Below are 13,034 nucleotides of genomic sequence, written 5' to 3' on the forward strand. Positions count from 1 at the left end.
CATGGCCAGACAAACCAAGTCTCGGGCCCAGGGAAGGAACATTTTAAAGGCCCATATCTTGGCATAGGAGATAACATTTTTCAGTTATCAAGCTAATTTCCTGCAATTCTACAGATTTTGTCATGTGGCAGAGAGATGTTTGGTTGTTGCAGCTCTAGGGTTGGGGGGGGGGGGGCTTGATTTATTAGAGATAGCTTGTGTCAATTAAAGAAAACCTAGTGGATAATGCTGTAAATATTGGTAAAAATAAAATTAAAAATAAAACCCAAAACAACTGGCCCTAGTCATAACAACTCTGTTCATGGGTTGACATCGACTATTTTGCTGCAGAACACCATTAAAATGGACAGGAGATATGTTAATTTATTGACCTACATACTATGATATTTCAGTATCTTTATTTGACAGTTGTGAAATTACCAGACTAAAAAGTGGACATTTCTGATCAGCTCATCAGCCAGTTACTTCACAAGCAACCTAAAATATCCTGAGCTCAGTTCGCTATATGAGGGAAAACATTTTCTAAAACTAGACAATATAAATAAGAAGACATTGGCAAGGCATTCACAGTCAATAACAACAGAGAGTTCAGGAAGAAACAAATGCCGCTGGGGCAGAGAAAGAGAATGACTCTGCTCTCTGCTCAAACGCCTTAGACAACACGCACACACACGAGGGTTGGGTACGATGGTCCCTAGGACGATGCTTAGTGTAGGCAGGGCAGAAGCCGGCAGGCAAAGAGAGAGAGGTGTGGGGCAGATTGTGTATTTCTCACACCAGCCTCTCCCTCAATAGGCAGGCAGCCCACAGAGCACTACACACAGGATGCAACGACGCACTAAATTAGAAACAATAATCACATTTTATTTGTCACCTGCGCCGCATACAACAGGTATTTCGGGAAATGCTTACTTACAAGCCCTTAACAAACAATGCAATTTTAAGAAAATATAGTTAAGAATAAATAAACTAAAGTTGGAAATAAAAAAGTAACCCAATAAAATAACAATAAGGAGGCTATATACAGGGGGTACCAGTACCGAGTCAATGTGCAGGGGTACAGGTTAGTCGAAGTAATTTGTTCATGAAGTTAGGGATAAAATGACTATGCATATAGATAATAAACCGCCAGTAGCAACATTGTAAAATGAAAGGGGGGAGTCAATGCAAATAGCCCGGGTGGCCATTTGATATTTAATAATCTAGACTTAATCAAATACTCCGCCCCACACCATTCCATATTCCAAACCCAAATCTACTCTACTTTACCCTGCAGTGTCACACTGGCGAGTATACAGAAAAGGACATTAACGATTAAGATGTGTGTGTGCGCATGTACAGTGCATTCAGAACGTATTTAGACCCACTGATTTTTACAAGTTGTTACATTACAGCCTTATTATAAAATAGAGTCAATAAAACATTTCCCTCATCAATCTACACACAATACCTCATAATGACAAAGAGAAACAGGTTTTTACATGTTTTGCCCATTTATAAAAAAGAAAAAACACAAATACCTTATTTATATAAGTATTTATACCCTTTGCTATAAGACTCGAAATTGAGCTCAGGTGCATCCTGTTTCCATCCTTAAGATGCTTCAACAACTTGATTGGAGTCCACCTGTGCTAAATGCAATTGATTGGACATGATTTGGAAAGGCACACACCTGTCTATATAAGGTCCAACAGTTAACAGTGCATGTCAGAGTAAAAACCAAGCCATGAGGTTGAAGGAATTGTCTGTAGAGCTCCGAGACAGGATTGTGTCGAGGCACAGATCTAGGGAAGGGTACCAAAACATTTCTGCAGCATTGAAGGTCCCCATGAACACAGTGACCTCCATCATTCTTAAATGGAAGAAGTTTAGAACCACCAAGACTCTTCCTAGAGCTGGCCGCCTGGCCAAACTGAGCAATCGGGGAAGAAGGGTTTTGGTCAGGGAAGTGATCGAGAACCCAATGGTCACTCTGACAGAGCTCCAGAGTTCCTCTGTGGAGATGGGAGAACCCTACAGAAGGACAACCATATCTGCAGCACTCCACCAATCAGTGGCCAGATGGAAGCCACTCCTCAGTAAAAGGCATATGACAGCCCGCTTGGAGTTTGCCAAAAGGCACCTAAAGACTCTCAGACCATGAGAAACAAGATTCTCTGGTCTGATGGAACCATTATGGAACTCTTTGGCCTGAATGCCAAGCGTCATGTCTTGAGGAAACCTGGCACCATCCCTACAGTGAAGCATGGTGGTGACAGCATCATGTAGTGGGGATTTTCTTCAGCTGCAGGGACTGGGAGACGAGTCAGGATTGAGGGAAAGACGAACGGAACAAAGTACAGAGAGATCCTTGATAAAAACCTGTTTCAGAGCGCTCAGGACCTTGGACTGGGGCGAAGGTTCACCTTCTAACAGGACAACGACTCTAAGCACACAGCCAAGACAACACAGTGACTTCGGGACAAGTGTCTGAATGTCCTTGAGTGGCTCAGCCAGTGCCCGGACTTGAACCCGATCGAACATCTCTGGAGAGAATCTGCAGAGAAGAGAATGGGAGAAACTCCCCAAATACAAGCTTGTAGCATCATACCCAAGAAGACTCGAGGCTGTAATCACTGCCAAAGGTGCTTCAACAAAGTACTGAGTAAAGGGTCTGAATACTTATGTAAATTTGAAATTTCCGTTTTTTTTATACATTTGAAAACCTGTTTGTGCTTTGTCATCATGGGGTATTGTGTGTAGATTAATGAGGGAAAATAACTATTTAATACATTTTAGAATAAGTCTGTAACGTAACAGAATGAGGAAAAGTCAAGGGGTGTGAATAATTTCTGAATGCGCTGCACAAAGGGAGGCACAGTGTATAAATGTCATATCATAGAGCAGAGCTAGATAACCCCTGGTATAACTAAATTGATATTTGTACTCTTTATATTTTCTTGCATATAATGGCATAGCATGAGACATCCTGTAATGTTATTTTAATGCAGTTATGCACTGATGTCATCCTGTGAATTTAGTTCTAAAGTCCTAAGCAACGACACATAAAAAAATATTTCTTAACTCTACCTTCTGAGGCTGACTACTATAGTTGATTTACCTTTCCTAGCTTCTGGTACTCGTCAAAGGCAGCAATCAGTTCTGTAGCCCACTGGACCCTCTCCTGACTGGGTGAGAACTCCTCCTGTACCGCCTGGACCTGGTTGGGATGGATCACCTGCTTACCTGTATAGTGAAAAGGAAAATACATACATGTACATGAGCCTATACATGAACACAGAAATATCAATAATATCTTCAAGCGAATAACTTAACAATCATCTGCTTATCTGCATAGGGACAAAGATAAACAGCCTACATTACGCAGTAGATATTGTACAAGCATAAAGAAATGCCAAAAACATTTTCATGCTTTATCAGTTGGTTGAAATTAAGAGGTAACAATGTTAAAATCATTCTGTGGCTTACTGAGAAATTCATCTCAACTGCTAAATACTTGGTACATGTTGTTGCTTTTCAAATGACATGGTAAAATGAATTATGTATTTCTTGACATGTTATTTTATCAACGACCAGATAAATAGTGGACTGTAAAATAAAGTGTCACTGTGATTAAATTATTTTTGTAGAGGCTTTTATATTGTTGTATTGGAAGGTAGCCATCCACAAGCCGTTCTTTCTCTGGTGGGCGAGGGGTCTGTGCCCAGCCGGTGGCCCCACGTTCAGCCGGTGTATGTGTGTTTGTGGTTTCAGTCAGTGTGTGTTTGGTCAGTGGCCCTGTGTTCAGAAGGTGTGTGTGTGTTTGGCCAGTGTGTGAGTTTGTGTGTGTGTGTTTTGTCAGGGTCTCTCAGACTGTGTATATGGGACACCGTGGGGCGAGAGGAAGTGATGCATCACGAGTATCATGGGGTGTCCTCTCCATTTTGTCCTTGAGCAGCACCGTATCGTGGCTGTACCTCGGCTGTAGAGGAGAAACTTTGCTGCACGCTTAGTTACGCTTCAATCTCAGCCTGAACCCATCTGGAACAGGACCCTGACTGCTGCTAAACAGGCCTGTAAGAGCTCGAAGAATACACAGTGAGCATTTCATTGTTAGTCTACACCAGTTGTTTACGAAGCATGTGACAAATACAATTTGATTTGACATACATACATACACAAGGCAGGCTGGAAGACAGACACACACAGGCAGGCACACATAAATAATTCACTGCAGGTGTACTGTTTTTTCCTTTCCATCACAAACACACAATAAAACCATGCTATTACGCAATAATATTGTAACAATTCAGCTGCCAAATTCTAATGTAGTCTAAGAAAATATGACAGCATTCAAATCGGATCTATTCCATATCTAATTTCTCCAAAACCTCAAAAAGAGCATAATTTTCTCTGAACCAAGCAATTCTTTCCAAGTCCAAATAAGTCAAACAAAAAATGCTAAAAGACCAAAAACACCACCCTTTTGCCCCTGTATGGTCTGTACTTCACAACATTTACCTAATTTAAAATACACTCTAATCGAGAGCGATTTACAGGAGCAATTATGGATAAGTGTCTTGCTCAAGGTTTTCCACCTATATTTACTTGGGGATTCGAAACAGCAACCTTTTGATTACTGGCAAAACGCTCTAACCGCTAGGCTACCCACCGCCCAACTAACAAGGAGTTAAACCTATTCTGACACAATCCACAATTCTCATAAGTCTAGGAGCTAACGCACGGCGCTCTGCCCTGCCATAACCCTGTGTACATTGGCGGATCAAACTTGTAGCAGAGAGAAGAGAAGAGTTTAGTGCTAGCAGGCAGGCAGATAGCACTAGGCTAGCAGAATGGAGCCCAGGAAAAAATAAAAAAATATAGGATAGTCAGTTTTACTAGAGTAAGTTTGGCGGCGTGAGTGAAGGAGGCTTTGTTGCGGAATAGAAAGCCGACTCTTGATTTGATTTTCGATTGGAGATGTTTGATATGAGTCTGGAAGGAGAGTTTACAGTCTAGCCAGACACCTAGGTACTTATAGATGTCCACATATTCAAGGTCGGAACCATCCAGGGTGGTGATGCTGGTCAGGCGTGCGGGTGCAGGCAGCGAACGGTTGAAAAGCATGCATTTGGTTTTACTAGCGTTTAAGAGCAGTTGGAGGCCACGGAAGGAGTGTTGTATGGCATTGAAGCTCGTTTGGAGGTTAGATAGCACAGTGTCCAAGGACGGGCCGGAAGTATATAGAATGGTGTCGTCTGCGTAGAGGTGGATCAGGGAATCGCCCGCAGCAAGAGCAACATCATTGATATATACAGAGAAAAGAGTCGGCCCGAGGATTGAACCCTGTGGCACCCCCATAGAGACTGCCAGAGGACCGGACAGCATGCCCTCCGATTTGACACACTGAACTCTGTCTGCAAAGTAATTGGTGAACCAGGCAAGGCAGTCATCCGAAAAACCGAGGCTACTGAGTCTGCCGATAAGAATATGGTGATTGACAGAGTCGAAAGCCTTGGCAAGGTCGATGAAGACGGCTGCACAGTACTGTCTTTTATCGATGGCGGTTATGATATCGTTTAGTACCTTGAGCGTGGCTGAGGTGCACCCGTGGCCGGCTCGGAAACCAGATTTCACAGCGGAGAAGGTACGGTGGGATTCGAGATGGTCAGTGACCTGTTTGTTGACTTGGCTTTCGAAGACCTTAGATAGGCAGGGCAGGATGGATATAGGTCTGTAACAGTTTGGGTCCAGGGTGTCTCCCCCTTTGAAGAGGGGGATGACTGCGGCAGCTTTCCAATCCTTGGGGATCTCAGAAGATATGAAAGAGAGGTTGAACAGGCTGGTAACAGGGGTTGCGACAATGGCGGCGGATAGTTTCAGAAATAGAGGGTCCAGATTGTCAAGCCCAGCTGATTTGTACGGGTCCAGGTTTTGCAGCTCTTTCAGAACATCTGCTATCTGGATTTGGGTAAAGGAGAACCTGGAGAGGCTTGGGCGAGTAGCTGCGGGTGGGGCGGAGCTGTTGGCCCGAGGTTGGAGTAGCCAGGCGGAAGGCATGGCCAGCTGTTGAGAAATGCTTGTTGAAGTTTTCGATAATCATGGATTTATCGGTGGTGACCGTGTTACCTAGCCTCAGTGCAGTGGGCAGCTGGGAGGAGGTGCTCTTGTTCTCCATGGACTTCACAGTGTCCCAGAACTTTTTGGAGTTGGAGCTACAGGATGCAAACTTCTGCCTGAAGAAGCTGGCCTTAGCTTTCCTGACTGACTGCGTGTATTGGTTCCTGATTTCCCTGAACAGTTGCATATCGCGGGGACTATTCGATGCTATTGCAGTCCGCCACAGGATATTTTTGTGCTGGTCGAGGGCAGTCAGGTCTGGAGTGAACCAAGGGCTGTATCTGTTCTTAGTTCTGCATTTTTTGAACGGAGCATGCTTATCTAAAATGGTGAGGAAGTTACTTTTAAAGAATGACCAGGCATCCTCAACTGACGGGATGAGGTCAATGTCCTTCCAGGATACCCGGGCCAGGTCGATTAGAAAGGCCTGCTCACAGAAGTGTTTTAGGGAGCGTTTGACAGTGATGAGGGGTGGTCGTTTGACTGCGGCTCCGTAGCGGATACAGGCAATGAGGCAGTGATCGCTGAGATCCTGGTTGAAGACAGCGGAGGTGTATTTGGAGGGCCAGTTGGTCAGGATGACGTCTATGAGGGTCGAGGGGGGTGCAGTTGCCATACCAAGCAGTGATGCAGCCGGTTAAGACGCTCTCAATGGTGCAGCTGTATACATTTTTGAAGGATTTGAGGGCTGTTGTGTTTCTTCACAACTGTGTGCGTGGACCATTTTAAGTCCTTGGTTATTTGGACACCGAGGAACTTTAAGCTCTCGTCCTGCTCCACTCACTAAAGTGGACCTAATATGGTTGGGCGAGCGTACACCCCTCCATTTTCTGTAGTCCACAATCAGCTCCTTGGTCTTACTGACATTGAGGGAGAGGTTGTTGTCCTGGCACCATACTGCCAGGTCATTGATTTGTAGGCTGTCTCATTGTCGCCGGTGATCAGGCCTACCACCGTCGTGTCATCAGCAAACTTGAAGATGATGATACTAGAGTTGTGTGGCCACACAGTCATGGGTGAACAGAGAGTACAGGATGGGACTAAGCACACATCCATGTGGGTCCCCCGTGTTGAGGGGTCAGCGTGGGGGAGGTGATATTGCCTACCCTCATCACTTGGGGTCAGATCACTTAGTTGCAGCGGGAGATGTTCAGTTCCAGGGTTCCATTCTTGGTGATGAGCTTGGAGGGGACTATGCTGAGCTGTAGTCAATAAACAGCATTCTCATGTAGGTATTTATCTTATCTAGGTGGGTGAAGGCAGTGTGGAGTGTAATTGAGATTGCATTGTCTATGGATCTGTTGGGACGGTATGCAAATTTAAGTGGGTCTAGAGTGTCTGGGATGATGGAGTTAATGTGTCCCATAACCAGCCTTTCAAAGCACTTCATGATTACAGATATGAGTGCTACAGGGCAGTAGTCAGTGTGGTAGGTAAGCCTTAGAGTTCTTGGGAACAGGAATGATGGTGGTCAGCTTGTGGAGATTACAGACTGGGACAAGGAGAGATAGAGAATTACCGTGAATATGCCTGTCAGCTGTTCTGCGCATGCTCCGAGAACGCGGCCTGGAATACCGTCCGGCTCCGTGGCCTTACGAGTGTTGACCTGATTAAAAACCTTACTCACGTCGGCCTCAGAGTGAGATAACCCAGTCCTCGGGGTCAGTGGGGGGCCCTCATGCACAGCTCGGTGTTGTTTTTGTTGAAGCGTGCCGGGTTAAGAATGTGTATGTACTCTGTAATATGAACTTTCAATTATCTTACAGTTTCTAACATAATACTATCCACATGGACACTAAAGTAAATAGAAAACTAATCTTGTTTTACAAGAAATTCTACCCGACATACATGTTCTTTCCCGTATGAGGGTGAAGAAGGATCTTAGGTTGCTTCCTGTGAGCAACAGCTGCACATTTCTTTGTTTATTCAAATGTACATTTTGAAGCTCTTGCGGAAAATAGTAGAATATGTATGTAAAAATTTATGTAAATAGTGAAAAAACAAAGAAGCAGTACTGCAATGTGACATCATCTATAAATATGGATTTTTGTCAAGTGTTCCCAAAGGCTGAGGAAGGCTGCCGACAAAACGTGTCAGTTTGTTCTGACCTCTGCTGCTAAAAAAAAAGATTAAAACTTAAAGAATATTTCAGTGAGTGCAGGTTTTTTCTTTCTTCAGCCATATGCCTTTTGAACCCTACACACAAATACTTTTTGTTACTACAAATTTGAGCTGAGCACGCCAATTTCTCTTTCCCCTCGTTACCACCCATTCTGGCACTGCCAGGGTTAAAGATAAGAAACGTTTGTGTGTGTGTGTCTAATGAAGGGAGAGTGACAGAGCACACTGAGTGACAGGGTGACTCAGGTCCCTTCACTTACACCCCATTGGCTCTCCCAAAACGCATTAGTCATGCCCTCCAGCCAATCCCAGGCTGCCATGTGGTGCTGGCCCCCCATTGGAGGATTGCTATTTAGCAAAGTGCTTTCAGGCGAATGATGGGCAGGGTCCCTGGGATGCCAGTGAAATACCATTTGAAAAAAGCACAGAATCTCCACTGAGATTCGGGTAAATGCTTTCTCTCTTTGCATGTTCTGCTGGTTTTTCCAGTTAAAGGAGAATTTCACAGATGGGAGGTGGCAAAAATAATGCTTTGCCCCCGAAAATCTTTAGTATTAGCACAGAAAAGGCCACCATTTTATGGTAAGACAGTGGGCGGGGAAACAAAAAGACTACACAGCCACAAAATGGACTTGCTACAAAAATCATATGGACAGCTACAAAAATCATGTACTCCGGAAAATATAGCTGAAGAGCCTATGCCATCATATCAGGAAAATAATGTTGCTCCAATTCTAAATCCTTCTAAAATCACTCAAAATAACAAAAAAACCCACACCACTTTATGGTATCAGCAGCATGTCCATCATAATGGTCAATTACTGAGATCGGCAGTCTTTTGTATGACAATAACCGGCTGACAAAATGTAATGACTGCCACAGCCCTAGTCAGTACTGGTCAGTAGTTGTGTGGTTTTGGTCAGTAGTTCTGTGGTTGTGGTTAGTAGCTGTGGTCAGTAATTGTGTGGTTTTGGTCAGTAGTTGTGTGGTTCAGCAGTTGTGTGGTTGTGGTCAGCAGTTGTGTGGTTGAGGTCATAGTTTTGTAGTTGTGGTCAGCAGTTATGTGGTTCAATAGTTATGTGGTAAGTAGTAGTGGTCAATAGCTGTGGTTGTGGTCAGTAGTTTTGTGGTCAGTAGTTGTGGTCAGTAGATGGGTGGTCAGTAGTTTTGTGGGTGTGGTCAGTAGCTGTGTGGTTGTGGTCAGTTATTTTTTATTTTTTTAAATATATTTTTTTACGAGGCAAGTCAGTTATTAAGAACAAATTCTTATTTTCGGCCTAGGAACAGTGAGTTCCTAGGCCGCCTGTTCAGGGGCAGAACGACAGATTTGTACCTTGTCGGCTCGGGGATTCGAACTTGCAACCTTTCGGTTACTAGTCCAACGCTCTAACCACTAGGCTACCCTGCCGCCCCGGTACTTCCGGTCACAACTTCCAGACTTGTCTCCGTGCTGCTGTTTGTTGGTACTTTGTTGCTACCTGACCTTTACCTTTACCGGAGCTAATTTACCAATATCATAAGTTTTCTTTTCCTCGCTCAACTTATTTCATTCAACTTTTTCACCCGGACACTTTATCTGGACATGGTTCTACAGGACCTCCACCAGCCGAAGCGAAGTAGTAACATTAAGCCATCTAATTGCAGTCGCTGTACTCATAATAGACAGGAAAACTTTCGCCTTGTGGTGAGGATAGCCATGCTGCAAGCCCAGCTTCAGACGCAATCGTTAGGCAAGGACAATTTAAGTGTAGGAAAGGATGAAACAGCGTCAGTGCCACCAATAAGTACAGATAGCAGTATAAATCACCTCAAACAGTCCCTGCAGCCGGACAATTTTCTCAAGGCTTCTGGAAGGAAATGCTGTCGGAATGCTCAACTGGTGTCGCTCATTCAGCCGAAAGAAACTTTCAACAGGTTCTCCCCATTAAGCAACGAGTTGGAGTCAGAGGCCGAGCCATCTCTCCTCCACCCGTTACGGGGTCTGAGACGCCGAAGCCTCCCACCATTAGCTCTGACAAATTGAAAACCTTAGTCATTGGCGACTCCATTACCCGCAGTATTAGACATAAAAATAATAATCCAGCGATCATACACTGTTTACCAGGGGGCAGGGCTACCAACGTAAAGGCTAATCTGAAGACAGTGCTGGCTAAGGCTAAAACTGGCGAGTGTAGAGAGGATAGGGATATTGTTATCCACTTCGGCACCAACGATGTTTGGATGAAACAGTCAGAGGTCACCAAGCATAACATAGCTTCAGCGTGTAAACTAGCTAGAAAGATGTGTTGGCATCAAGCAATTGCCTCTGGCCTCCTCCCAGTTAGGGGGAGTGATGAGCTCAAAAGCAGTCTCACAACTCAATCGCTGGTTGATAATGTTTTTCTGCCCCTCTCAAAATATAGAATTTGTAGATAATTGTCCCTCTTTCTGAGACTCAACCAGAAACAGGACCAAGCCTGGCCAGCTGAGAGATGAAGAACTCCACCCAAGCTGGAGGAGTGCTCTCATCTTATCTATCAACATAAACAGGGCTCTAACTCCTCTAGCTCCACAATGAGATAGGGTGCAGGCCAGGCAGCAGGCTGTCAGCCAGCCTGCCAGCGTAGTGGAGTCTACCACTAGCATAGTCAGTGTAGTCAGCTCAACTATCCCCATTGAGACTGTCCAACATGTCTCCGGACCTTCTCACTGCCACAGGCATACCTGGACCTAGTTTTGTCCCGTGGAATAAATATAGTGGATATTACATTTTTTCCTCATAATCCTGGATTATCGGACTACAGTTTTATTATGTTTGCAAATGCAACAAATAATCTGTTTAGACACAAACCAAGAATCATCCGTGCTACCATGCTACAAATTCTCGGACAACCCAAAGATTCCTAGATGCCCTTCCAGACTCCCTCCACCTTCCCAACGATGTCGGAGTACAAAAATCGGTTAACCACCTAACTGAGGAACTAAATTTAACCTTGTGTAATAATCTAGATGCAGTCACACCCCTAAAATCAAAATACGTTTGTCACAAGAAACTAGCTCCATGGTATACAGAAAATACCCACGCCCTGAAACAAGCTTCCAGAACATTGGAACGTAAAATGGCACTCCACCAAACTGGAAGTCTTCCGATTAGCTTGGTAAGACAGTACCATGCAATATAGAAGATGCCTCACTGCTGCTCGATCATCCTATTGTTCAAACTTAATTGAGGAGAATAAGAACAATCCAACATTTATTTTTGATACTGTCACAAAGCTAACTAAAAAGCAGCATTCCCCAAGAGAAGATGGCTTTCACTTCAGCAGTGATAAATTGATGAACTTCTTTGACGAAAATATCATGATCATTAGAAAGAAAATTACAGACTCCTCTTTGAATCTGCATATTTCTCCAAAGCTCAGTTGTCCTGAGTCTGCACAACACTGCCAGGACCTAGGATCAAGGGAGACCGACACGTTTTTAAAATCCTATATCCCTTGACACATTCATGAATATTGTCATGGCCTCTAAACCTTCAAGCTGCATACTGGACCGTATTCCAACTAAACTACTGAAAGAGCTGCTTCCTATGCTTGGCTCTCCTTTGTTGAACATAATAAACGGCTCCTTATCCACGGAATGTGTACCAAACTCACTTAAAGTGGCAGTAATAAAGCCTCTCTTTGAAAAAGCCAAACCTTGATCCAGAAAATGTAAAAAAATAAAAATAAATATAGACCTATGTTGAATCTCCCATACCTCTCAAGTGTTTTTTGAGGCAGCAACTAACTGCCTTCCTGAAGACAAACAATGTATACAAAAACACTTCCGTCTGGTTTTAGACCCGACAATAGCATTGAGACTGCACTCCTGAAGGTGGTAAATTACCTTTTAATGGTGTCAGACCAAGGCTCTGTATCTGTCCCCGTGCTCCTAGACCTTAGTGCCACTTTTACCACCACACTCTTTTGGAGAGATTGGAAACACTAATTGGTCTACATGGACAAGTTCTGGCCTGGTTTAGATCTTATCTGTCGGAAAGATCTCATCTCTGTGGATGGATTGTCCTCTAACAAATCAGTAAGTTTCGGTGTTCCTCAAGGTTCTGTTTTAGGACGACTATTGTTTTCATTATATATTTGACCTCTTGGTGATGTCATTCGGAGCACACTGTCAACCTTTTGTCCAGAAACTATGCAGAAAAGATTATCAATGCTTTTGTCAATTCTAGATTAGACTACTGCAATGCTCCACTTTCCGGCTACCTGGATAAATCACTAAATAAAATTCAGTTAGTGCTAAACACGGCTGCTTGAATCTTGACTAGAACCAACATTTTTTATCATATTACTCCATTACTAGCCTCTCTACACTGGCTTCCTGTTAGGCTAGGACTGATTTCAAGGTTTTTACTGCTAACCTGCAAAGCATTACATGGTCTTGGCCCTTCCTATCTCTCCAATTTGGTCTTGCCGGACATACCTACATGTACCCTACGGTCACGAGATGCAGGCCTCCTTATTGTCCATAGAATTTCATTGCAAACAGCTGGAGTCAGGGCTTTCTCCTATAGAGCTCCATTTTAATGGAATCGACTGCCTATCCATGTGAGAGACGCAGACTCGGTCTCGACCTTTACGTATTTATTGAAGACTCATCTCTTCAGTAGGTCCTATGATTGAGTGTAGTCTGGCCCAGGAGTGTGAAGGTGAACGGAAAGGCACTGGAGTGACAAACCGCCCTTGTGGTCTCTGCCTGGTCAGTTCTCCTCTCTCCACTGGGATTCTCTGCCTTCTGACCATGTTACGGGGGCTGAGTAACTGGCTTACTAGTTC

General features: G+C 44.0%; 1 protein-coding gene across 2 annotated transcripts in view; it reads right to left on the reverse strand.

The window, feature by feature from the left end:
• Positions 1-13,034, reverse strand: part of clybl (citrate lyase beta like) — a 205,087-nt gene that overhangs the window by 22,585 nt on the left and 169,468 nt on the right. For both annotated transcript variants that reach the window (XM_031793171.1, XM_031793168.1), the window contains exon 7: positions 3,101-3,225. In XM_031793171.1, the coding sequence (XP_031649031.1) occupies positions 3,101-3,225 (125 nt within the window). The remainder of the gene's footprint in view (positions 1-3,100; positions 3,226-13,034) is intronic.

The sequence above is a fragment of the Oncorhynchus kisutch genome, linkage group LG2, assembly GCF_002021735.2.
Source record: "Oncorhynchus kisutch isolate 150728-3 linkage group LG2, Okis_V2, whole genome shotgun sequence".
Lineage (NCBI taxonomy): Eukaryota > Metazoa > Chordata > Actinopteri > Salmoniformes > Salmonidae > Oncorhynchus > Oncorhynchus kisutch.